Source organism: Synchiropus splendidus, chromosome 1, assembly GCF_027744825.2.
Source record: "Synchiropus splendidus isolate RoL2022-P1 chromosome 1, RoL_Sspl_1.0, whole genome shotgun sequence".
Taxonomy (NCBI): Eukaryota; Metazoa; Chordata; class Actinopteri; order Syngnathiformes; family Callionymidae; genus Synchiropus; species Synchiropus splendidus.
In genome coordinates this window covers 14,060,400-14,088,128 of record NC_071334.1, presented here as the reverse complement: position 1 = coordinate 14,088,128, position 27,729 = coordinate 14,060,400, and the positions used below count along the sequence as shown (strand labels likewise).

General features: G+C 39.6%; 1 protein-coding gene across 4 annotated transcripts; it reads right to left on the bottom strand.

The window, feature by feature from the left end:
- Positions 1–93: 93 nt before the first annotated feature.
- LOC128752459 (guanine nucleotide-binding protein G(q) subunit alpha) lies at positions 94–27,729 on the bottom strand. Of its 4 annotated transcripts, XM_053853683.1 has the most exons (9): positions 27,236–27,729; positions 26,722–27,014; positions 8,847–9,031; positions 8,505–8,659; positions 8,022–8,150; positions 7,438–7,566; positions 5,439–5,568; positions 4,385–4,538; positions 94–3,876 (listed from the first exon to the last, which is right to left on the bottom strand). In XM_053853683.1, exons 2-9 carry the CDS (start codon positions 26,855–26,857, stop codon positions 3,686–3,688), a joined length of 1,209 nt encoding a protein of 402 aa, XP_053709658.1. In that variant the 5' UTR covers positions 26,858–27,014; positions 27,236–27,729; the 3' UTR covers positions 94–3,685. The 4 variants fall into 4 exon arrangements, with proteins under 4 accessions (XP_053709658.1, XP_053709657.1, XP_053709660.1 ...); XM_053853682.1 differs by having other exon boundaries at positions 26,722–27,729; XM_053853685.1 differs by lacking the exon at positions 7,438–7,566 and having other exon boundaries at positions 26,722–27,729.

The window sequence follows — 27,729 nt, the reverse complement described above, 5'->3', positions numbered from 1 at the left end:
AAATAATGCTAAAATGAGCATGACCCATTGATCTATTTCATCATTTTGACAGCTTGTGACTTCACTTTTTTAATGCGGATTCTTAGGATCTTTGATGGTTGCTGTGCACCTTTACTGTCTCTGGTATGTGTCAGTGTCTTTGCTGTCATTATCTGCTATGACACATTGACTTTCCCATCTGAGGGACTAATGAAGGCCATCTAATGTAATCTAAAATAATCTTATTTAAAAACAAAGGGAAAATAAAATCGAGGAAAACCCAACTACTGCAATTAGTTATATTCAGAATTCAATTGTTATTGCTCTGACCCCAAGAGGGCCGCGCTTTGCCGATCTCTGCCATCAGCAGCTTCCACTTTAACCTGTCTTGGTCCTCCTCCTTCTACAACCAGACAGAAACACAAAACACACAGGCATTGAGCGAGGACCGGAACACACTTTATTCCAATTCAAAACATTTAAAAGGAGAAGGCTATGAAAATCATTTTCATGTTTGAATGAGGTTCAGGCAACAGTGGTCGAAATGAAACATACAAAAAAGTTATATGGCTAAAATACTGTAATCAATAACCATGTACGTGACCCCTTTTTGTCGAGGGTTTGGTGCGAATACAGTATGTCACCCACCCAACCACCAACATCCGAGCAGACCTGACAAACATGCAATTCAAATGACATTTACTTCAAAAACAGCAGTTCATCTTTAAATATAGAATAAAATTGTATTTTTTTTTCAGTGAATGAAATCACATACTGTAGTGTTTTAATTTAAAAAATTGGACCATGAAGTTCAAAGGTCCCCTAGATTTAATGTATCATTGGCACTTGTTAAGAGTCTGGCGTTACCAAGTAAAATGGCACACAAAATATACAGAATCTACATTTGGTATACTTAAAAAAAAGAATAATCAAACAAATATACATTACCTTCAATTGAACACCACTACACATTTGAACTGTTTAATAATAATTATGGTCCTAAAAAGATGTGTCAAAGGTGTGCCTGCCTTAGAAAAGTACAAAATGAGACAGTGTTTATTATCAGGGTACGGTCATCTCTCAAATTAGAGTCAACTTGAAGCAAAATGCAGGGTTCAGAACTGGAAACACACGCGCAATCACACCATAGTACCTTGTGTTCTTCAATGCAAACGGTGCAAGTTGGACTTAAACCCGCAGTCAAGGTGAAGGCAAACAGGAGATCAGAGTGGCAGACTTGTAAACAGACACCTCTTAAATTCACTTACTTTCTTTGATAAAACCAACACGTATCGCCTTCACTAGCCAGATTTTAAACACTTCATTTGAGTGGAAAAAAGAACCACAACGCAGAGGTTAACAGATCAGCTTGATTACTCTCAGTGGCTCAGTGCTTAGTACTGGATTGTCACACAGGCCTTCAACGAGACGCACTGAAGAGAAATTTAAGATACATTTATTGCAGACAAGGTCAGTCAGTCGTTTTGTGCTGGTTCTGACATCAGACTCTGAGAAGGAGCCAAAAACAGGGTGTTTTGTGAAGCACTCGATCATTCACTAAACACACCTTACAGTGAGATCTAGCATTATTTTTTAAGTGTTTTCAGAGTTGGCTCTTCACTGCCATGAATAAATTCAAATTATCCAGCTCACATGGGGATCTAAAACAGATGGACACCACTTCAGTCGACCAAGCTATTCAGAAGATAGCAGCAAGGTCGCACACAACAAATTTGGTCGGCTTTACCAACAAAAGGCACTGGTGCTCACCATTAAAACGAGTCTCAGTTCATAATTCATCTAATTCCAACATAAAAGATGAAGAGATTACCGAAAATCGGAAGAAATTGTTTGCATTTTTTCCTGACATACAGCTCCTCAAATTTTGTCTTTGACTTCAAAAAGCACCTGCCATGTTATGATGTCAGTCATGAGTGTATTAGGACAACATTTAATGCCAAAACAACATCATCACGAGTCAGGTGCATCCCTGGAAACCACATTTGCCATCATCTTTCAACGCGCACATCACTAAAATAGGGGGAAAAAAAGGCAACCAGACTTTCAACAGGAATGTCACACACTTCACCGGACTGACATCTTCCTGCCAAATGCTGACCTTGAACATCTGAATTAAAATCCCACTTGCATCTATTAACTGAGTCTGTTAACTCTGTTGAAGCTGCTAGTATTAGCCCTTGTGATGAAGTACTGAAAAATGACCTGAATCACTCGCCAAGACTAGATATGGTACTGGAAACAACAGCCAACACAAACACCCTCTCATCAGTAAATATCTCACTGTTTTTTTGTTTTTTTTTTTTCAAAATCAGTTTTCAAAATTTGCATACGCTGAAATGGAAACGTCCCACTGTCAAGTTTGTCAAAAGAGAACTGCAATAACTATGAAGACTCCTTATAAAGATACACTCCATAAAATTATTTTTGACATTTCATTGCATTAAAAAAATCCCCCCCTCTAAGAATATCTCATATAGACAATAATTCAATCTGATTCATATTGAATACATACAAATCAAGAACAATTTTTCCAAAGTGTAGGCTCCACACTGTGGTGAAGCCAAATACAAAGAGATTGTGATCGGACCGACTGGCAGTGCAAAAGCTGTGACTAAAAACAACTAACTATTGCACTGTACAAAATTAGTATCATGACTTGGTAGTGACTTGAACATCTGAAGATTCTTCTAATGATTAAAAGAAACTAGGAGGAATTTGAGTTCAAAAACATTTGTGATTTCGATGACAAGTCAATGAAAGCCACAACAAGCAAGTTGTTATACCGTTAACATCCAAATCACAACTTTGGCAATACCAGCTCCCACATACTTTCAGGAAGATACTGGCAATGTTCAATACTTATATTTACAGGAAAAAAAACAATTGGCAATGTATTAAAAAAGTATTGTGCTGCTGATATATATATGACAAGTAAATACAGTTAGTGTGTGTGTGCAACACTTCAAAATGACAGGCAGTGACGACAAAACCAAGACCCCAAGTGGGTCCTGAGAAGTAGTCAATGTTGCTTCAACTGGAATCGGAGAACAGTAATATATCCGGCAGAAACATCAAACAGAGATTGAGAGTGTGTGTGTGTGTTTCTGAAGCCCCCACTGCCTTTGCAATAAAAACATTATTTACATTCAACAGAGCTCGATTTGGGAGGAGCAGGGTAAACGAAGAGAAAACCCAAATCCGTGACACAGCCATGTATCCAAGTACCGCATCTTTTCTCTTGTCATAATTAGTCAGCCTTTAAAGATGAGCGGAGGCGCCAGTCTGCATCCGGACCTCAGTGTAGTGTAGTTTAAAGGAGAAGGGGAAGCCCTTTGTCCATAAAGCACTGTCCATTTAAATGAGGCCCCTCAACCAACCTGTGACACAAGCACTCTTGGTCATATAGTTAAAGAAAGGTGCATGTGAGCAAAGGCCAAAAGAAGCGGAGTCCCAGATCAGACCCGCATTCTTTTTTTTTTTTTTTTTTTTTTTTTTTTTTTTTAGGTGTGCCTGTGCAAGATGAGCAAATAAAAATCAAAGTGAATGAGATCAGCAGAACACGGAAAAGTGATCTTGTAAAATGTTAAGCCAACCTTTCATGCTCCCCCACCCCCCCAAAAAAAGGGACATTGCAATGTGAACATGAATGGCAGTGTCGTGCCGGCTCTTTCTCCCTTCTCATCTTTCAGACCAAGTTGTACTCCTTGAGGTTGAGCTGTAGGATGGTGTCTTTAACAGCAGCAAAGACAAAGCGGATATTCTCTGTGTCAGTGGCGCAGGTGAAATGGGAGTAGATGATCTTGTCACTGTCGGGGTTCAAGTCCACAAACATCTTCAGGATGAACTCTCGTCCGGCCTGGGCATCGCGCTGGGGACCTGAGAAATAAAGAGACTATTCACTTTCAGGGTGTATTAATGCTTCCCAGAATGCAGTGCTATTTGTCAATTTCACTTTGTTGAACATCACAGTTGCGTTAGTGTTTGTGCACATTACTTTACTAATATAGTTACATGTAGCCCATTTTTTTTCTTCCATTGAAAAAATATTTTTGTACAATGCCACCCAGAACATAAAATTCAACAATGCATTTAGAATGTTATGCACATACAACCAACAAATATTACCACACAGAGGAGTAAGCAAACCACCTGACTCACCCCTGACTTAATCTTGTCCTTTCATGTTATAAACTAAACTATGCCATAATAACTAACGCTTACTCACATAGTCCTTTGACAGCTAACATTGTCTGAGTTTCAGAATATACATTACAGCCAGAAGGTGTCACTAGATAATCATTAATGACCAGCTTCATGAATGGATTTCAGTTTCATCATCAGTCAGGTGGAGGACAAAAGGCAGGGGAAGAGGAAAAAAAAATACCGTCAAATTCTGGGAAGTAATCAACCAGATGAGAGTACATGATCTTCTCCTCCAGCAGGTCCTTCTTGTTGAGGAAGAGAATGACTGAGGAGTTCTGAAACCAGGGATACGTGATGATGGTCCTGAAGAGCGCTTTACTTTCCTCCATTCGATTCTAAACATCCAGAGACGACAACATCAGATGTGTACAGTTGAGTTTCCCCACTGTGGGACAAATAAAGGTCATCTAATCTAATCTAACACAAGAGTCACTAAAGTCTGAACGCACAATATTCAAGTTTGAGTCAACGATACTATGAACACTAGTTAGTTTTAGAGTGGACTGAAACAAAGGATAGTTTTGTGCATTTCAGGAATGCTTCTATAAATGTGGAAAATCCAGTTGTTACTGACTGATGATCTTTCTGGGACTGAGGCGATTAGTTAACTTGAGTCATCATCAATGAAACCTGGTCATGTCTTAACCACCTTTCAGCTGAAAGACTGAATGAAACGTCCGGACTATCCACTACAATGGATGTACCTTGGCCCTGACCCATCTGCTGATTACACAAAGCAGTCTTTCTGGACTCAGTGGGTCACAGACTTGGCCCCTGTCAACGGGCTGGGATGATAGCTGCAAACTGTAAACTGGCAAATGTAACCACACAGTCACGACCAAATGAAGCAGGACTAGGTTACGAAATGAAAATGGAATGAATCAGAATGCGTGCACTATTGGTCTCACACTGCTCCAGCCAAAACAATGTTTCTGTTTATCACGAGTGGCCTGTAATGAGAATCAACTACACTGAAAAAAGCTGTAGCTGGATTTGTCTAAGAAAACCATCTGACCTTGACAGTCACACCACCTTGTGTGAGAGACGGGGATTTTGGTACCTGATGTAGCAGATGTCAATATGACACATTTAGGAGCTGATATCACTAGCTACTTTCATTATATTAAGTTATCAACAGGTATTGTGTACCATGTCTAAAAGTGGATACACAAACGCTGTCAGTCGGACCCAACAATGTATATCAATATACAGTAAATAGTAAAGAATGGTCTTACCTCATTGTCTGACTCCACTAGAACCTGGTCATATTCACTGAGTGCCACCAGAAACATAATAGATGTGACATTCTCAAAGCAGTGGATCCACTTCCTCCTTTCTGATCTCTGACCCCCGACATCCACCATCCTGAATGCAACAAGAGTCAACGTAAGAGACAGACTACAGAGACAGCTGATGTAAACACATGAGAACGAAGAAAGGCGGATATTAGGAGCAGAGAGTTAGGAAAATTCCCAGTGAGTGTACATGTGTGTTAGCACATCTTCTCCTCAGCAAGTTTAACAAGTGCAAAACATTTACTGCCAAACGGTTGCAGCGTCTATGACTTCAGTCACTTGATCTCAAACATGTAATTGGGGCAAAGAAGCATGTTTGCTTCTAATGAAGCATTCACCATTTTCATAGTTGGACTCCATCACTCTGGCCCATTCCAATTCTGGCCAAGTTGGTGAAAGTTAACCGCATCTTTGCACCAATCCAAAAAAGGTTTTAGGAAGCACGGTGGATCACCATTAAAGGCAGAAACGTGGCAGTGATAACAGAAGAAGCAGGACAGATGAGCCTTCATAAGAAGCATATGCAAAGAAATGATCAAAGATCTGGACAGACCCCAGAGGACGGCATGAGTTTTGTTGATTCACTCACTTCTTCATAGCGACATCAGTTAAACAGCATGTTTCCAACTGTTCATTTTCATACTGAGGAATAACAAGAGTTGATTCTAATTCTGACTTGATTTATTAGGCTGCTTTGTGTTCCACCTGCCAAACAATTTTATTTTATTTCTTTATTTCGCTTATCATCAAGAAAACCCCAGGCTTTCATATTTATTATTATTTTTAGCACAATCCTCTATTCAACATACAGACTCACCAAGACTCTCCTATTTGCCTCAAGTTCCTCAATAGTAACGATGATGCATGTTTTTGTGCGTTCTCGTGGTTTACATCGATCATCAAACATCATTACTTGTGGTCAACCCGTTTGACTTTGACCACACAAGCTGTCATTTCCACTCTGAAGTGGTAGGGTGGAAATGGTGAGGTCGCTGAAAGTTATTTCCTATGACTTTCAAAGCCAGTTCAAGCAAGCAGCTGTTCCGTTACAGACACATTGAAGCAAGTGCTCCATTTCTATTACTTTCACTTGTCACCGTTGGCAAATCGCCCTCTCATTTGATAGTATTATCAAAAATTATTTTGGGGAAAAAAAAGATTCAAGGTACAAAAATAAACGCAGCCACAAATGGCCTTCTCTATACAGAAAACAAAGGAGGTCGTCTTCAGAGTGAAGTGAGAGTCACCATTAACCGACAGACGTAGGTACAGAAGTGGAGCGGCAGTTAGTTGCAGCAGTGCTGCTGAGAACCTCTCCAGCACAGATACATTGCTAGCGAGTTATTTCTGGCCTTACCAAGCGTAGGAGGAAGCTGACATGATGGCTTCCTATCGATCTGCACTCTTCTGTAATCACTCTTGTTCCCTCAGCCCATCTCTATCTCGTCATCTATCTTTCTTTGCCAGGGGAATAAGCATTTGGAAGCTATTTGTGGCTGCTCTTACAGATGCAAATAACACAGATAAAATACTTTCTTTCAAGCTTTCACTGTGGCCACAGTTAATATTTGGGAGACAGGATCTGATCCAGCAGTTTCTCTCTTTTTGTTATGTATTTGTGACCTTTGCTCATACATTTTATAAAGGCAACAAAAGAGATAAAATGCAAGAATAGTTTAAATTGTATATGGCAGAAAAAAATCATTACAAATCAATTCTGTATGAAGTAAATTTACCTCGATACAGAGCCGAAAAAACATTGCAACAATGGTACCAGTCACCATAAAACAGTGCGATAGTGATTTGATGGAATGTGCTGCAACGCAAAAGGGGATTTAGAGGAAAGCTAACATGCTCTGGTCCACATTAAAATGATTAAACAGGAAGCACGTAGGGAATGGAGACTGGAGTTAGTCAAAATAGACAGTATTTCTTCTACCTGAAAATGATGCTTTGCAAGTCGAATGGGTATTCTATGATCCCAGTGGTTGGGATTCGAACCCTAAGAACATCCTGTTGAGTTGGCAGATAGGACGGTTCAGCAATACGATCCAGATCACTTAGATAGCTGGAGACGGGAAAGGAAGCAAAACACAGAGTGGGAGAGGAGAGAGAAGATGAAGCATCACAGCAGAAAAAGCACATGCCCTCCAGAGGCAAGTGGCTCAGTCTCAGCAGAACCAAAGATCACCAAAGACCAAAGTTACAGAGGTGAAACTCTACACCAGTGGACCAGAAAGTCTCATAGCACCTCCCAAAAACAATTTTCCTCAATGCCTTTATCACAATTGAGATGAAGTAAGATTGAAGGGGAGCCAAATTTGACCAGGGGGAGGAGGCTTTCCAGCTTGTCTGGGCCAAAAACATGAGTCTATTAAGAGAAAATTCCTTTGGGAGTGTACCATCCGGAATGCAGAGTGCGCCAGCTGTTAATGCTGCGGCAATAGCGGCAACGGCGGTAAGCACCCAGCCAACTGACTGTCTTTCAGCCAGTCAACCAGAAACATCACTCGCCACCAGTACCTGAAGATAATATTCTCCAGGTCAAATGGATACTCAATGATGCCGGTGGTGGGGACTCGAACCCGCAGCACATCCTGCTGAGTGGGCACATATCCTGACGCCACTATTCGGTCTATATCACTAAGGTAACTGAAAAAGGATGGACAGATACAGATATAGGAGAACTTAAAGGAACCACAGACTGGTTTTTCATCTTTTAAAATACTATATGAGACTGATGAATGTGTTTGCGAGTGCATCTACATATGGGCTTGTGTGTGTGTGAGTGAAGAAATTAATTCATCAATGCATCACTGTACATTTAATATATTAAATGGAAGCAATGACAGTGGAGTAAAGGAAATCATTTCTGTCACCTGTTGAATAAGCATTGGAATAGTTATCTGATGGAAACCCATTTTCTACCAACTTTCATGAATGGATGACAAAGTGAGGATAAAATACATAAACAAAATACAGTCATCTATTTGGCTGAGCACATACTATTTGGTCGAGTCTGAGAGTTGATATTCTCTCCTTCGATCGTAGGCCTCTTGAATGCCAGGGTCAGTCCACAGCATCTTTACCGCATTGACGTAAGGCTGATCAAATGAAGAAACTTTCTCTACGTCCACTTCACGCACCAGAACAGCGTGATTCTGATGGGAAAGAAAGGTCAGCAGAAGACATTACATTCCAAGTAAACAATTTGAAACATATTCACTGAAAAACGGTTTACTAAGCTAAATAAAGCACAACAAATAAGTAGCCCAGTGTGAGAGAAATAACAGTTTGGTGAAAACAGAAGTTAAATTAAAAGGAAGTTTTTAAAAAAGGAAAACTTACCATATTCTGTTCATACTTGAAGGGGATCTTTAGGGTTTCAGTTGCACGGATCATGGCCTGCATGGATGTGAAAATGTTCTGATACACCAATTTGGTAAAGCCCTTTTTGTCTTCATCTGTGTACCCCGACCCGTGGATGATTCTCATCTGCTTTATAAAGGTGCTCTTGCCACTCTCACCAGTACCTGAGGAAAACAAAGAAGCGGTTTGGTAAACACAAACTTAATGACATCCAGGTGATGTAAGCCTAGTCAGTTAAGAGTGACCTCAACTACTCTACAGAAACCTGCAAAAAATTAAGGTCATTGCGAGATTAGAACTTGAACAGACTATATGTCTCTTGCGATGTGAAGCCTGTTTTCTTCCACTCCATAATTTGTATTTGCAAACTGGGAGTCCCGACAAGGGACTTGGCTATAAATCAGCAGTTGTCAGGATTTTGCCCTCTTTTTTAACCACTTACTCCTCCATATTTAATGGTTTCATTGTTTTTATATATCTGTCATCAAATCCAGGATTTCCACCATGATATTTTGAAACTGTGGTGGAGCAAAAAAAAAAATGGAATGCAGCCACTCAAAAAGCGAAAGTTTTGACATTTATTAAACTGGTGACAACATAATAGCTAGGTTTTAATCATGAGTAAATCTCTCTCCAATCTGCAGTGGTCAGTCTCTTTATATGCCCGGTCAGAATGCGCAACTTGAGTTTGGTATTTTTTTTTTTTGGTATTAGTTTGTGTATTTTTCTGTAAAAAATCCTCCAGGATGCGTTATGTGTTATCAGTTTATTGGAATTTGATCTTTAAAAAGAGATCATTTCATGGCCGTGTACGGTGCTCATATACATGGAGCTGAAAAGTAGCGCTGAGAAACAGGGATTGCTACTTTAGCAATGCCCCATGAGTGGCATCTGAAGTCCACTTTCACAATGACTATCAATACACAATACACATTAAGCCCTTGTGGTATACACAGTGAAATGTATTATATTATTGAGGCAGATAATAGCAAGTAGCTTCATTTTTGCAATCCAGCCCTGCACACCAATGGCTTTAGGCTGGTGGGATTCTGCTGTAAAGGGCTGCTTCAATACCGTGGCCCGACGCAGACACATCACGGTAATGTCCCTTCACATAAGTGGCTGCCTTTACGTGAACACACACACAACGCCTCCCCCCCGCACGCAACACTGCACGCCGCTGGATTAACACGATAAAACAATAAAATAATGCAGCAATTATGTCTGTAATCAATTTGTCGCCATTTATGGCACCATTTGACACCCCTAATAAACACACATGAAAGTCAAATTGTCCCTAATAAACTAATAGAGAGATAAACTAATAAAGTTTATCTAACCTAAAGCAAATTACCATGACGTGAATGAGTTAAAAATCGAGTTGATACGAACAATTTCCTTAATTTAAAAACAGCATTAAGTTATGATAAGAACACAAAATTCTGTATAATCTATATAGTCAGCTCATCCTGACAAAAGAATCCAAAAATCTAGACAATGTAAGGGTTGGATGACAATGATACAAAAGCAGCAGTAGAACCACAGGCACATCTAAAGTTGTTTGACCTTCCTCCTCTTGCTGTCTTGGTAGACTTAATGAGGAGCTGCAGCAACAGATATTTTTTAATACCTGGATAGTTTCACTCCTGTAACAGTCAAATATTCATATTATATTAAAAAGAAAATAACCAACGCGAGCAGACAAGTTCCTGACGGTTTCTCAAGTTGAATGAAGCAGAAGTGTGGTGTAAAGTGTGACAGGGCAAACCAGTAAGGTACTATGAGTAAATCATTCCCTAAAAAGGTTGCAAAGCACATTAGACAGGAAGCCACAGCCAATTCATGCCCTTGTTGGGAGAACCTCATCTGACTGCATTAGAACAGGATTAAATGACCCCTTTATGAAGGTTTTCTGGTGAAGCAACGACTGAAGACATGTTACAAGGTTTACTTGGCTGAGGGTGAACAAAGGTCACACTGGACATGTACTGTAGTAACATTTGGCATTCTGAGGACAATACAGGCTGCTGACAGCTAGACACGACAACTAATCAGTAACTAACCCTTGACTTATTCAAACTGCAGACTTCCTCCCTTATATGTCCCGTAGAGAAAGAAGGTGCAGCCATTTAAGGTGTGAATAAAACCATATCATGAGACTTTGACTTAGGATACGACAGAGATTTAATCTTAAATTTGAACAGTTTGTGACAAACTTTATATTTCCAAGAAGTGTATATATGCAACGCACTACATTGGACTTTCAGCATTTATAAAAATTAAAAAGAGGAAACACACAAAATAAAAGCGATAACTAAAAAAACTGAGGGCAATAGAGTGGAGATCTAAACAATGGAAGACCAAGTACAAGAAGGGAAGCAGAAATCAACAAATTTGAGAAAGTTTTAAGACGCTGATAACTACAAAGAACTAAAATGTGAAAAATATTTGACAATATGAGGAAATCCTAGGGCCAGACTGGGGAGACATCCGCACACTGAGAAGTCAAGGCAAGAGCAAAAAGATGGTGATGATAAAAGAGAACTCAATGAAGGACATGGTGAGATACAAAGAGGAATTTATTATGGACTGCACAGTGGACCGTCTGAACCGATGCTGCAGGGGATGCATGACATTGACCAATCTTGACATGAAATTCAAGGTTAGCACAACTGTCAATGAGCAGACCCACTTACCCACTTCGAAGGGCAATGAGAAAAAAATTCCTGGAAATGAAGGCAGAGGCATGCATTTTATGAAAATGTGAAATAATTATTTAGCCAAACATCGTCTCCCCAGCTGCTCTCATTCTGTCCCGATGCACCCAAATGCTGCATCACGCCTCCCCGTGAAAATTGACTTGTGGGAAGCTACTCTGGAAGGCACATAGCCTCTCACAGTGTGAAGCTCTGCCTGTCAGCAAGAGAGCCTGAGGCTCTGTTTACACACCGTGGGGGACGCTAATGTTAACCACTGTTAGCTACCGACTTGGTCGTCCGTAGAACGGTGGCATGGTTTTCAGAACCACCGAGGAAGGATGCTCATCCAGCGGCGACCAATGACAGCAAAATCTTAAATTGTTGAGTAACCGTTTGAATAATCGTGATATGAATCAAAATAATTGCCATTATAATTTTTACAATTAATGTTGCAAATCTCAATTTGAATGTGATTTAAATACTTTAACGTCACGTCAGTGAAAAAACACAAATAATAAGCATACCTTGTAAAATAGGGCCACCTCAAAAACAGATAAATCAAAATTAAATCTGAAAAGAATAATTGTAAGTGTAAGAAATCTCCACATCATAGCTGCAACAGCAAAGACACTGAAGAATGGGATGTCTGGGACTGGCGACAAGAAGAAAATGCTTCAAAACTTTAAACAACAAACTTATTGAAACCCATTAAATCTGAGGAATATATTTTGTTTTGTTTCTGCTTCTTTGGTGGAATATAAGTCAGTGAACCATGGACAAAAAAATGAAAATCTGCTGACTTTCTTTTCATTTCTTGCTATATATCAGATATCGCATATCATGATATTATCATTATCATGGGCCAAATATCGCCATAGTATTGAATCATGAGCTACACATATCCTACACATAGGATAACGTTGCACGTGTAAATATATATTTGACAGCCTCAATTCAGACTGCAACAAAAACCACAGATTTGGACCTGCTCCTCTCCAGACGGTGTTTGTTTAGTATGGTTGTTCTTTGGTCTTTGATGTCTTGCTTCCACCTCTCAACACTCGCGCTGTTTACTCAGCCACACATTGCAACAGTGATTATCACTACTCTCACAGATAATCCTAAACTTTAGTTTGTTCTTTTGTACCAATGGTCAAAGCCATTATATATAATGATTGAATCAGTCTGAGTTTGGAGTTTTCTCTCCTAAATTGGATTAATAACGCATCAGTTATCTTATCTAAATTTAATCTTGACAATATTGTTTAACGTCTTGATTGGCTGTGTCTCAGTCTCCAGAGGAAGTCGGGTCACAACGTCAAATTTATTTGAGTAATCGACAAAAATGTTTATTGATTTCTATAGAAAGTGTCTAAATAAACATTTGTGGCGCCAATGGAATCTCATACTGCTGCATAAGGGAACACCACAGAATGAAATAGTGTTGGGCAACAGCAGTGAAGTGGCGTCCACACAAGCTACTTTTCACTTTCTCTTGTAGTAGTGCAGTTCTGTCCCACTCTCTCAGGACAGCGTAGCACGTGTATGTTGACTGATAAGTATTTGTACGTGCTCCATGAATGTTTAATCGTGTAGCTTGACGCATAAGGGTGTGTACATGGCCGTCCATGTTGCACCAGACTTAAAAAGAGACACTCACTTACTAAAAGTAAACATGATCATTTTTTATGTCATCTCCCAACATGTATTACTTAATTCAATGAACAAACATTTATTTAGGTGATTTTAAATACCATCCACATAACGTAATATTCATGAAAATACTAGGGATGCATCGAATTGAAGATTTGTGGCCAAAGCCATAGCTGAATAAAATTTTAAATGCTTGGTTGAAAGCCGAAGAGTTGCTGATGCTGATTGTTGCCTTTTTTCCACTACAAGTAACATAAGACTTACGACCAGTATTGGTTCCGACCAACCGGTCGTAAGTCAGATTGGACGTAAGTCGAATGCCATTCAAAATAGCAGACGCCAGGCTCATAGTTACTACTGTAGTGGTAGATCACTGTGTGAGAGTGAGATGCTGGGACACTGTGCTGCCGTAACTGTTGTACGCGATGACGCTCCTATGTGCTGCGGTGCCAGGACTTGAATAAAAAATAAATAAAAAAAGCATCTGCTCACCATGGTTGTAAGTATTGGTGGACGCAAGATGGTGGTGCAAGATCCATGATGTGCAACCGCACAAAATTCTACCAAATACTTAATAATAAAAATATTTTTATGTAAAAGGGCATGAATCTCTTTGAAAGTATAAATCAACCTTGGTAATAATTACAACCAAACAAAATGACACAATACAGTTGATGCCATCTGAAAGAGACAAATGCTGAAAAAATGCCTTATTATGTGCCTCAAAAACTCTATTTATAAACAATTTATTATGTGCCACAAAACTATAATTGTAAATAAAATTATTTTCTCTTGTCATTATTCTTATATTTCTTATATAAATATTGTATACAGATATTTCCAATGTTTGATGCAGCCTTCAGATCAGGGAACTATATTATACAAAGTCATGCTGTATGCAATGCAAGGTGTACCTCATATGACTGACAAGACTCAAACTGATCATTTTGAGAAAACAAAAACAAATGTGTTGTATTCGGGCAGTCCATCGAACATTAGTTCCTTCTGTGAAATATTAATCAAGTTTCCTGCTAACATTGGGTCAGGCCTAATAAGCAATTGAAGAGACATGGTAACGTGTAATTTAACATCACTGTGTGACCAGCTGACGCAGTGCTATAGAGCTTTGATTCCATACTCTAACTCCCACATGCATGACAAGAGGGTGTTGGGCAGATATAAGAGCGACCTGTTTTCTTTCCCAGTAGGTGGAACTCTTCCAAAAGTCTTCCCACCTGGTACATCATGATAGCTAATTAACACAACATATAAAATAACAGAAAGATAAGTGATAAGTACATTACAGCGGTATCATTTCAAAACAGAAACAAAATGAAAACGAGAAAGACGAGAGGCTACACAGTCTTGGTTCGTCCTCTATAATCACAGCAGGGGAAAATCAACTCCACATTCTGGACCACTGAGTCATAGTCCAGACCACGAGAACCAAGTAGGGATGGGCCCATACAGGGACCAAGACCAAGACTCTAGACTAACATTGATGAGAGTTTCGAGACCAAGACTTTCAGTTGAGATCAAGTTTCATGCACAAGTACAATGGATATTTATTTTCCCTTCTCAACCAGGTCTTGAGTACCAGCAGGTCTTAGTGCTAGCAAGGGGTCACAATGGTTTGGCCAAGAATTTCTAGCGCCACCAAAGACCTCAGTGGGCAAGAGTGACCAACAGAAACATTATATGCGGTTGGCTGTGGTAAGGAGCGATCATAGGCGTAGGTAGGCACCTCACATGAGACATCCTTGGGTGTTGCCAAAAAGCAAACACTCATTAACCCCGATACTACCAACCTGTTTGAGCAGTAAGCACATCGACTGATGAAGTGTGTGTGCTCAGTGTGTGTCTACAAAGTATCCGGTCTCACATTTCGATTATGAGAAAAGGTAAATATGCAACACTGCTTGGGGCCTTCGCACCTCAAGTGAACACAATGTGTAATACAAATATCATGTATCCGAGTCAAACCTTTCCACTACATTTTCAAACTGCAAATAGTAAAATGTAGAATTCGAAATATCAGGTGCAAGACTGATGTTCTTTTAAAAGCCTTACTATCAAAATTACCATCTCAAGGAGACTCAAAAGTAAATGTTGATTTAGAACATTACAGTAAATGTCTTACTGATCTACAAGAACAAATAACCGAATCACATGTCATGAAAGTCTTCTTCTCATTCTTTCTCAAGAAATCAGTTAGACACATTCTCTGTTAATGTCTGGATACAGTTAATGCTAGTGATGTCCATAGTGTCAATCCACCTGTCGATCATCAAGGTAGATTTGGTAGTTTGCAGAGCCAAGCAGTTTCCTTTGATCTGTCTGTTTCATCGCTTTGAAGATTACCATTGAGTTGAACCATAGGTTGATTTGACACCTAGTATTTCAGGTGCCATCACGCTCAACAATAAACTCAGTCACGGTGACTTGAAATGGCCCTGAGCAGGTCCCATGGGGAATATACAGGCAAACAAGCCACTTTCCAAGACCGAACTTTGTCAAATCAGACCAATGAAATTTCAGTCATTTTATTTAGATTAAAATGCTCAAAGGTGCCATTTTCACCCATGATTATAATAGCAGTCATGGAGGTGGAGCTGGGGAAGCTTCAGTATCACCAGAGACTTCAACAGGGCAAAAACCGCCGTTTAATGTCAACCAAACACCTGTAATTTCATCTTCAGTCTTATTATATCGTGGGATTGATGCACCATTTTTAAGCTGGTACACAGACGTTACCGACCTTTCTATGACGTAGACTGGGATGTAGATTTGCATTACGTAATACAGATTCATGCAGTCAAGCAACTGCAACCATGCACAAGTTTGGGAACATCAAAGAAAATTTTAACTGATGTACCCACTTTTACATGCATTTCCCTTAAGTGAAATTGTCATCAATATTCCGATTCATTGCAATGAATTTTAAGAATCAGCTGGTTAAGATATGTGAGTACATGAGAGTCTGCTGCAGGTGAAGAGTCTTGCCTGTGTTTTTCACAAGTGGAAAAAGAGCAGACAGACAGCCGAGTGTGAAGTTGTCTGGACCCAACAGTGTCTTTTGCTTCAACAAATAAATAAAACCGTGATCCCATGCTGAGAGATTCACATTATTCCCAATCGTCATGACAACCTGGAGGCACTGCTCATCATTTCTGTTTCCTTGCTATTCTGATTAACATTTAAAGGAGCAATGTGGTAAGTGGAAAATTACAACATTACAACTGCAACAGTGGAATGGTGATAGGCCACGCCATTGTATACCAAAACATGGTTGACAAAGCTGTCAAATCAGTGATCAGAACAAAGATAAAGGAATTCATGCATCAACCATCAACCATACATTATAGTTTTACAAAGGTAGAAAAAAGACGCTTTTGGGGTAGCACAAGTTTTTGGAGCATAGGTGTCAAGTGGAATTACATGGTATATGGAACACTACAAACTTATGTTTTTGTGTAGCTGTGACCATGCATACTTCCAGTTAACATTCCCAAGGACATATCTTAATGAAAGGCGTTATTGTGCTGAGAACCAAATAGTCATCCCAAAGAAAAGATATACTTCGAGGTTTTCACCACTCTTCTCTCCCCCCAGAGTCAAGATATTTGATGGACAAATGAGGGTTTTCATCAAGATGCCTACTCTTCCTCCAAACTCAGACACTTTTAAGAAAGAAGACCTCTGTATAGCAGCTAGAGGAGCAGATGCTGGTTGACTAAGACCTGCAATGGTCATTTTAAAAGTAGGACAGGTTCTCGTAACTCAATAAAGCAATGTAGGAGTTTGGTACAACAGCGTATGATAAAGAAGTACTTATGTAGGAAGCACTGACAGGTAAGCTTATTCTGAGAAATTAATCCGACATTTCCAAATAGAGGAAGTCTGATCTTGGCATGGATGCTCAAAGAACAATTTGGTGAAATAAAATTTAAATTAAATAATTAAAAACAACAAAACGACAGACCATCACCAGAAGATCACCTTGCCCCAGAAGATCACTCGATTTATTAACATGCTCATGTTCGCTTGTTTGATTTCCTCATCTCTGTCGCCCACTGACAGAAGGACTGATTCAGCACTGGTTTTAGACCCATCTCCGGGCACATTTGTATCATCGCGGAACCAACAAAGCGAACCCTCTTTTTGTTCTTGTCAAAATCGATCCTCGAAAAGCATGTTTTTATTTTTGGGGGGATACCACAGGCCTGGGAAAGATAAAGAAGAAACACTGTGCCACGATGTCAAACCAGCTTACATTCAAATACCAAAAAGACAACCTCAACTCGGGCAAGAGTGACATTAGCACTTCAGTGAGCAGTAAACTACAATTGCCAATCCAAAAACACTTTATGAATTGAATGTAGTCAGAGGTTTTGCACATCACAGACAAGATAAACAAGGAGATTGATTGTGGCACCTCCTACGTAATTGTAAATTGCTGATGTCTCTCTTTCACAAGTAAATGGGAGAAAGTTCACAAACGTCAGTGCCAATGCCAGTACAGCATACCTGTCAACTTATACGTTTTTTTAACAATTTAAAATCATGTACGCAATATAACGCCTTTTATATGGGGAAAAATAAATTAGAACAAAAGCTGACAACGGTCAGCACATCATACTAGCAAAAGCTATCCTTCATCTTGCATTTATTTTTCTCGTTGCTTTCGGCTTTGACGATAGGAGTGTTGTGTGTTGTGCACAGCCACCCACATCCATTGTTTTGAATTGTGTTGCAAGAGGAATCGTTCAGAGAAAAATCATAGAAGTAAGCATGGAAGAATCGGAATTACCATCTAGTAAGAATAGAAGAGTACAAGGAAGAATTATTTATTTTAAAACATGCTGCACATGGAAAATGTAATTGCAAGCGCTTTTATATATGTTATCTTTGTTATCATTTTCCAGTCCATTGTCTGTCTTGCTGTGATGTAAATAGTAATAAGAAAATATTAAAATGTGCCGCGACTGTGTTTGTAAAGTTTCTTCTCAATTTATAAGGGGAATTGCACCGCTTTACAAGGGGAGCTACTGGCAGAGGTTGACAGGTACGGTACGGTAAATTAACCTTTGGAATGAGCATCGACATAAGTGTGCTGTGGAGAGACTGCAGCCAAGGATAGGGCCTTCTGAGAAAGCGCAACTTGAAACCTTTTTTATTGCACAATCAACAAGAGAATACCAAATATGACAGTCAGGTTTTAATTAATTTCAGTGTGCCTTGATTAAACAGTTCCCAGCACGGAATTGGATGGGGGCAGGAAATAGGAGAAATGAGAAACCAGCCTCAATAGAATCACTATTAAGGATTAACAGAACAGTATCTGAAACAACTCGACAGTATTGACATATTAGGCGTGTTTGTCTTCATCACTCACTGTGAAGTGGAAGGGTCCAAGCAAAGCATCATGGCACAAAATTGAAGAACAAAACCTTTTTGTCTCATATGGAAATATCCAATATTTTTTTAAAATCACTCAACGCAGTCCTCAAAAGAGAGATCATTTGATTTACATAATAGTAACCACACCCAAAGAGTCTCCACATGCACATAATACATGATGCAACTCTTCAGTTGTCAAAAGCAGAAAGATCGTACATACATGTGTATGCAGATACATGTCTAAATATGATGCATCCATGCAGCTAGACATAAATGCTGTGGAACAGAGCAGAAGTAGGTAAGAAAGCAGGACGATGTCATACAAATGCAAGTGCTACAAAATGTCTTTTCATTAAAATCTCTCCAGGAATTCATTATACAAAAAGGACTTGTATTTGTATTTCACATTTTCTCTGCTGAGAGTGTCAGAGTTTGAGGGGGTGAGGGGCAGGCTGACAGACGACAGCGCATTATACGTCTTTCATGGTCCTCTTTAACAGTCTCACATAAAATAAAGCGCCTGCTCGACAGACGGTGAGGAAGCATTTCATGTTGATAAAACCGCTGAAAACACAGGGATTCCACCCTTCAGCTAGTATTTTTCCCAGCAAGGGGGGGTCGAAATTCCAGTTTAGAGGCCCCCTATGCTGCTAAAGCGCTGAGGAGAACCCTGTGTTTCTACAGCAGTCAGCAAATACACGACTACTGGAAAGTCAATATGTTACAGGTGGTAACATGCATTGTCCTATAACATGGTAATAGGACAATGCTCGGGCTGTGCGATCATGACAAAAATCAAAATCGCTATTATTTTGATTCATATTGAACTCATTGCTCCTCAAAACTATTATTCCTCTATTTGAGTATTTGCTTTCATTGAACTGTCAAATTGAAAATTAAACTATTAAATGGTATGTTAAACTGACAGAAACCAAAGTGAAAAAATATTCTACTTCAGATCTAATGCTCTTGATGGCAAAAAGTGCTTCTAAAGGTGTATAAATACCATGAAATATGAACCGGTTCTATAACAATAAAAAGGCCCAAACTAGTAAGTTGCAAAAATAAATACAAAAATTGTTTATACTGTATATTTATTTGCAATCCTCTTCATGAAACCGCAAAGTAAGGATACCCACAATTATTTGGCAAGTAAGTTACTCTTTAAACAACCATGCTGCAGCGACAGAAATGCTGGTGGCTCATGGCAGGGGTGAGCCACCAGCATTTAACATCACTTCACAACACTAATAGGGTTTCCATCCACCTATTCTTATTAGAATTTTCACAAATAGCAAAAATAAACATAAATGAGAATGCGATAATAAAAAGAGAAAAAGTGAAAATTCGCAAAGAAGTTGGAAGAGGGGGTACACTTTCTTCGTACACACAAAAAGAAATGACTTATCACTATGGAAACAGGTTTTGCAGATAAACTATGACCAAAAGTCACTTAAAATTAGGGTACAGTCGGAAACTGCTCAGGTTATTGTCAATATTAACACAAAATCTTCCGCTACTCTGTCATTATAAGCAGTGAACAATTGTTGTGACAGATGTGCCGAGGACAAGTGCGCAGCACACACTCTTCAGGGATGCCAGTCACAAAAACACATTCAATATTTTGAGCGAATGTTTATTTTCTCAAAGCATAATCAAACATGAACTTATAGACTGGAATTGAAGCTGGTTTGTCCCTGTGGTGTTGAGGGTGCAAGAAGCAGGTGACCACAGAGCTGCTAAAAACCCACGTCACACACTTTCACATTTCAAACATGCTCCAGTTGGTATGGGCGATATGGGCTAAAAATAAAATTAAAAAAACAACAAAAAACAAAAAACAAAAACAAACAAAACAACAATTTATTTTAATGAACCATCTTTGGTAAATATATATATATATATATATATATATATATATATATATGTATATATATATATGTATATTTATTTAAATGAACCATTTTTGGTCCTAAAATAAGTGATGAGATATATTTTTTAATATATATATTATATATATATATATATATTATATATATATATATATATATATATATATATATATATATATATATATATACACATACATACATACACATACATATGTATATATGCAGTAAACATTTTAAACTCTGTTAAAAAAAAGGTATTACTAAATAACTAACTAGCTAAATAGCCAAGCAAGTTATTCAAGTTGTAAGACTATTTAGTCATATCTGCTTCAAGTTCCACAGTTCACCAGACACATAGGCTTGTATCGAAATAACCATTATATCAATAATAATCATTACAGCGCCTCTACAGTCTTGGCACAGGAACTACACTGTTTTAAATTGTATCTAGCTGATCTGTCGAGACAGCCCAGTTTTTATGGCATGGAAAATGATTGATAGGAAAATGTGTGGCTCTGTGTGGATGTAGCCTAATGCTATTCTCAATGGTAAACAGCAAACAACGGTCAGCCGAGTGTGTTTGTTTTGATGCAGAGAGACGCTCTTTGATGACATCATGTCATGGCGCACCCACCTCTCAATAATTGCAAAATAATAACAAATGGAAACGAGCATAAAGTCACATTTTCTTTTCGTGCATTTTACTTCGCTGAAAAAAAAATGTTGAACCATTCGGATGGAAACCTAACTAGTAGCGCCAGACGATGTTGAACACAAAATGTTTGGCACCTCTTTCCCTAGCTGACACACAGCCCTAAATATCCTGGAGCAGTTAAAGAAGGCAGGCTAGGAGATGGTGGAAAAGCTAAATTGGGTCCTGCACAACTGGACATCTGAGTCAAGTGAAGATCCATTTGAAACTGCGGGAAAACAAATGCATTCATGTTGCACTTATTAACAAGTCGGCTGAAAATATTTCACTACAGACACACACTGAGTTTCAGCACATTCTTTCAACTAATTTATCTCTATTTTATAGGATGTGAAGAAAAGTAAGAATGGCATGAAGCTACCGTGCAACAAAGTCACCATCAATTTAACAAGGATCTGAAGCAGACTATGAATGACGGCAGCGATGCAACAGCTGCATGATCTTCTGCTTAAAAGAATCATGCTTGCACTTGCATTTTTGTTCTGCTCAAGTCACTCAGCCTTTGAGGCTAGAAAACGAGTGACATCTGCAGTAATCTGAGATAATGGTGCGTTTGTCTGTAAATTTATCTAACTCTATTCATAACTACACAAGCAGAAAAGATTCTAGGATGCCTCAGTGAAATGTCAGCGATAACAGGAATTTAAGTCCTGTGTTATGAAGAACTAAAATTAAAGTTGACTATACAAATTAATGGTTAAAAAACACATTACAATAAATGCACACACATTTAAAGTTATCACCCCCAGATTATGCATTTGTTTTGACTAACCATTATGTAGAATTGCGCTAAAATTAGAAAAGTATTTCGATCAAATTTTCCAGAGATACTTCTTCATGCCTACACGTGTGTTGTTTCTTTTCCTTGTTAATGATTATTGCGTGTCTAGACCATCACAAGGTCGAGGACAGAATTTCTTTTTGCAATGATTTGCATTTTTTTGTTCTAGTTTAGCTCCACTGAGAACTTAAATCAGGAGCAGTGAGCACTCAGTCCTCCGCAGAGGGCAGGTTTCTGTAAAACTCCATCGGGGGGGGCCACACATAAAAGGACTTTCAAAATGTTCACCATTTTTTTTTCTGTGAGACTCCTAACATGATGAGAGACAAAAGTCATGGTACATGCCGTCCTCCATGTTCCCACATGTTCACCGAAGACCCGAAATTTATGAAAGTATATTGTTGCTAGGCTGTTATGTTTGTCTGTCTGCAAAACAACAGTTAAGAACACATTTCAGCACGCATCAATACAAAGAGAAATTGACAGAGGTCATGGTATTTTTTATTTCTTTTGTTACATTGTCTTGCAACATTCAGATATAAATATATATGAAAAGGAGCGGAGTAATGTCTGCCCTGTAATCCTACTTTTTCATGAACAGTGGCTATGGGTGTATGCTTGTATCTGTGGAATGTGCTTTATGTGGCGTACACTTATACTTGATACACTTGTTATGCACAATTAAATAATTGTCATGTGCATGTATTTCTAAAAGCTATTTGTCAATCAAGAGGCATTTTTGCAGGTTAATTGAAGAAAGATTGATGACATTTCTGTTTCAAAGTACAGAGCACAGACTTATTCGTGTGAATGTGCAGCACCATTAAAGTCCTGTGATTAACAAGAGAATCTCAGGGGGGTCGTAGGCCAACCCTGGCACTGTCTGGTGAGGCTTCCAGCCAGGCTGCACAGGATGAACAATATGACCTAGTGAGCAGTGGCTTAGTCTTTCAAGGCACCCATTTCCATGCCCCCTCTTGAACTCTGCCCTCTATGTGACCTACCTCCCTAAAATGTTAGGCTGTCATTTTCTCTTTGCCCTAGAAATGCCACTCAGGTGCTGCACTTTGGGATCATGTTGACTCCTCAATTAAGATAACATGAGGTAAGAGCTTATCTTTATTCGTCACAGCACTAAACACTGAAGACAGTTATGCGTGACTGAGAACGTCAAAGAAACTCATGTCAGATGCAGCACTCGGGATTCTCAGGTGCAAGTCTCCAGCAGTAATTCTGGGGCATCATGTGTGATCACACAATCAGGTTTGGGAGGTGGTTTCTGATATGACAGGACTGGACTTTGCCAAAAACAGAGTCCACAAGTGGCTTGTCACCCCTAATGTTCATTGTGGCAATGAGTGGGAGTGTTTGGGCTGAAGTCAGAGTAGGCTTTTCCTGGGTCGAGCACGGATATACTAGGCATCTTACCACTGCAGCCTCTGGAAACGAGAGTAGAGATGCCAGCTGGAGAGCCATACATGATCCACGGCCTAACTAATATATGATACAATATGTAACGCAAATAGATGATGTACTATCTTACTTACAGTAATGTTTACACTTCAATAAAGTTAGACACTATCACATCAGTGATGCGCACAGTGTTCCCGTTTTAACCAAATTCCACTAGTTGATGCAGGCTTGGGCCTCACAGCCATCATGGAATGCACAGGCCCAGGCATTGCATCCATTTGAAGATATTGATATTAGGTGAAGATATATCCGATACAGACCTTTTTTCTGTTTATGCTACTTCTGTTCAGTCTCAGTGCAGGAGAGAATGGCAGGGACTGTGTGCAATGTGATACAGAAATGCTGCCGAGGAACACGAGCAAAAGCAGCTCACAATCCCAACATGATCAGAATCACATATGGTTATCTGAAAAACAAGCAATGATAGTTAGGAACCAGAAAAAATGTACAAGTTGTAATAAATATGTTCAACAATTTTAGATATGGAACATAAGTTATTTTTTGTCATGAACAGTTCTCTCCCATTGCGGACATTTATCGCGCATTTCCACTCGGAAGTTAAACCATTATAAAATGTTCTGACACACACACAATTATAAAATCAATAAAAGCTAATTTATTGATTTTAAATCCAACATATTCTCCTTGAAGCCAACAACATTATATAAGCGAGTTGTTCACTATGATTCTTTCTGAGTTATCAATACATACATAATCTGCACCAGATCAGTGCCATGTCTCATCACCACTGTGAAATATAAAACCAGCTAAAATGTTGATGCACTATAGAGAGCAGTAACAGCTCTCCGAACTTCAGACAGACGTTTTATTGCAACACAAATTACTGTACAGTACAAATTGTATGGTCAGACTTGGCTTTGTTCATCAAGATACGCAAAATACAGATACACTACTCACTTTGAAAGCTTTGTATTAAAGCGTGGATAGCATTGTTAGCATAAGTGACTTACCTTCATAGTTGAACCCCTTGTCAAATTTTGTGGGTGGTGCTGCATCTCTGGACGATTCTCCGCACCCTGTTAACTGTAACTTTCGGTAAATCAATTAGACCAGGGAACCACAGGGCTTCAGTGGTGTTTGCCTGCTGACACTGCAAACCGATATTCTTTGAACTGTGTTATGGCAAACGCCATAAGAGTTTTGTGTTTCATGTTTAACACGAAAGACGGTTAACGACCCGAGCCATTTTCAGAGTTAATTATCTGAAGGAATTCTCTCTCAACACACCCCAGACACAAGGATTCTCTCAATATGTTTGTCATTTTAGATAATCTTGTTACGACGATTAGACATTTAGGAAGTCTAATATCAAACACAACTTGGTACTGGCCACGAATGATGCCAGAAAATTCCAAATTCCTACTTATTACCCTACTTATTTGAACCACAAATATCAAATTCAATCAATATGAATGGACAGTTGTTACCATTCTTCATGGGCACTTGATTTTGTTCCAGCTTTTTTTTCTTGTGGTACAAAACTGAATACAACAAACTCCGCAGAGGGCGGGTTTCTGTAAAACTCCATCAGGGGGCCACAAATAAAAGGACTTTCAAAATCTTCACCATTTTTTTTTTCTGTCAGATTCCTCACATGAAGAGAGACGAAAGTCATTCTACTTGCTGTCCTCCTGTCCGAATGAACGTGACAGGAGGCTCAGTAAAAGCAGAGACCGATTAGTTCTGTGTTTGTGTGAATTCAGCAGACAGCCCAATCCAGAGCGTCTCAAGTTGACTCTCCATTGTGCTGGATTAACTTGACTTCATGCAATCAACGATAAATAATACACAAAATATACCACAAGTATCGATGAGGTCATAACATGAAACACTGAACTAGCTAACCATAAATCTTGTCGATCAAGGATCTGAGCATCAAAGCATTGAATGGATCCAACTTTACTCTGTCACTACTGATGTCATTATAGAGAAATGTTTGAACCCGCATTCAAGAACAAAAGTACTCCAGCCTCTGAGCTGGTGACATGAAATAAATACCCCTCCAGGTGGCTGCTTGGTTCAACATCGTCTAATCGGTGTGTGGATACGTTTGCAAGCAAATGCAAGCAAATTTCATCTGGTTTAGTGATGCGCCGATCGATCTGTGATCTGTGAATGCTGATCTCTACCTGCCATTTGCGAGTTGTGACCGGTTGTGACGCATCCGCTCCTCCCTACTCGCTACTCACTCAGCAGCAGCATGTCTCCTGTGAAGGTTTTTCTATCTGTCATTTAAAGTTTGCATCCTGCAGCACATGCACGGGAAGATGCTGTGCAGGGACGCATGTTATAAGTCTTAAACACCATGAATGAAATATGCCATTTAAACCATCAGCATTTGACAGAGCACAGCCTAGCAAAACCTACTGGTCCAAGTGTGAAATTCGGAAAGCTAAGCAAATTGCCCAAAAAATAATTAACTTCACCAAGCTAGATGATGGAAACAGCCGAGTGTATCGCTGTTTTGGAGTGATGGAAGATGAGTGCTCGCTCTCTCTGAGTCTCGCCAGCAGGGGCCAGTAGGTAAATATTTCACAGACATAGTCTCTAGAGATTGACCAAGCTGCATTGCCTCACATCGAATTACAAGTTTTTCAGTTTTTTTTTTTTTTTTTTAATTTAAATGATTTAATAGTTCAATAGTTTTCCCGTCATGAACACGGAAGGTCTCATCATGTAGATTACAAATTCATAGTCAATCCATGAGATCGGTGGTGACCAGCACTCGGGCTGATCAGTATCGGTGCTCGGCAGCAAAAATCCTGATCAGAGCATCCCAAGTCTTAGTTGTTAAAGCTGTTTCAGTCGCGACTGACCCATCACTAGTCAACGTTGAAGAGAATCACAACTAAGAGCCACATGGAGCCCAGGAGCCATCGGCTGCCCAACCATGATCTAGAAGAAAAAAACATATTCCAAACTCCCACACTACAGTGTCTGAATAAGAAGGAGGTATACTAAATTAAAAAAAAACAAAAACACAAGTTTAGTTGTCAGAAACAAAGGTAGCATTTTGCACTTGTTCATCCTTTACCAAGGTTTGGCAGTATAATACAGTGCATAAACAATGAGAAGATCATTCATGACATTTGATTTGATCTTCACCCATAAAAAGCAAATCTTGTGGTGACCAAAACACTGCAGTCATGGCCACAGCTAGTTCGTGCACATGAACTTGGAATGATGCAAAGAAAGCAGTTTGGTGGTTTCTCTCAGAACTTACCAAGCAGAAGAAGCTTCAGCTCCCGTCTGGCATCTCGCTTGTCTCGCCTCAGTTGTTTCTCGATCTCAGCGTTGATTCGTTTTGACTCCTTCGCCTCCTCACTCAGGCAACAAGCCATCATGGAGTCTAAAGTCATCACCGCATGAGCTGAAAATCCCGTCTGACAAGGGGCGCCGGGCAGCACCTCACAACGAACAGTAAACAAAAATCCACGCAGAGAAGTTTCCAACTAGTCCCCTCTGGAGTCTGACCACAGCCTGAGCAGAGTTCTCCGCTGAAGCTTCCCAGTGAACCTGCAGTCAAGTGTCAAATATTTGACAGTCAATTCAAACTCTTATGTAAATCCTCGAGCTACAGGGAACAGCAGCTGATCGCTGGATATTTGCAAAGCAGCCTGTTACTAAACATATCTGATCACCAACTGTACAAATAGCCACTATCTTGTGTGTACTTTATAAAGCAGTTGAAAGCCTGTGAGAGCTAAGTGAACATGAAAAAACAAAATAGCTAGTACCTGGCGGTTTCAGAGTTTCTGGGAGACTTGAAGCTGCCACATCTGTACCATCCCTCAGATGACTGCTCGGTCGACTACAAGCCTAGCCAGTCGAACACTGTACGCCCGCGCAGAAACAAGCAGCGCCCATCCGACTGTCCATCTACTCACACACTTGCGCCCTGCTTCACCCTCCAGTCTTCCATTGACAATGAAAACTAGTCCAAAAGCACGGTCGCTCAGACGTTGTCCTATCTTGCAGCCACAGTCGCCAAATTGACAAGCTAATTCTGAGCTAGCTGGGTTAGCACAACTAGCATATTTGGAACTGCATCCAAGGCGCTAACGTTCCCCACAGAAAAATAACAAACACCCGAAAGATCAAGGCGCCAACACGCCGCTTTGGCGAAGCATACCATACATGTCAAAACATTTTCTCGCTCTTGATTTTCGCCTAGTGGCTGAGATGAATCCTCGTCACCCACTCCTCATCTGTGTGTCGCTGCTGTTGACGT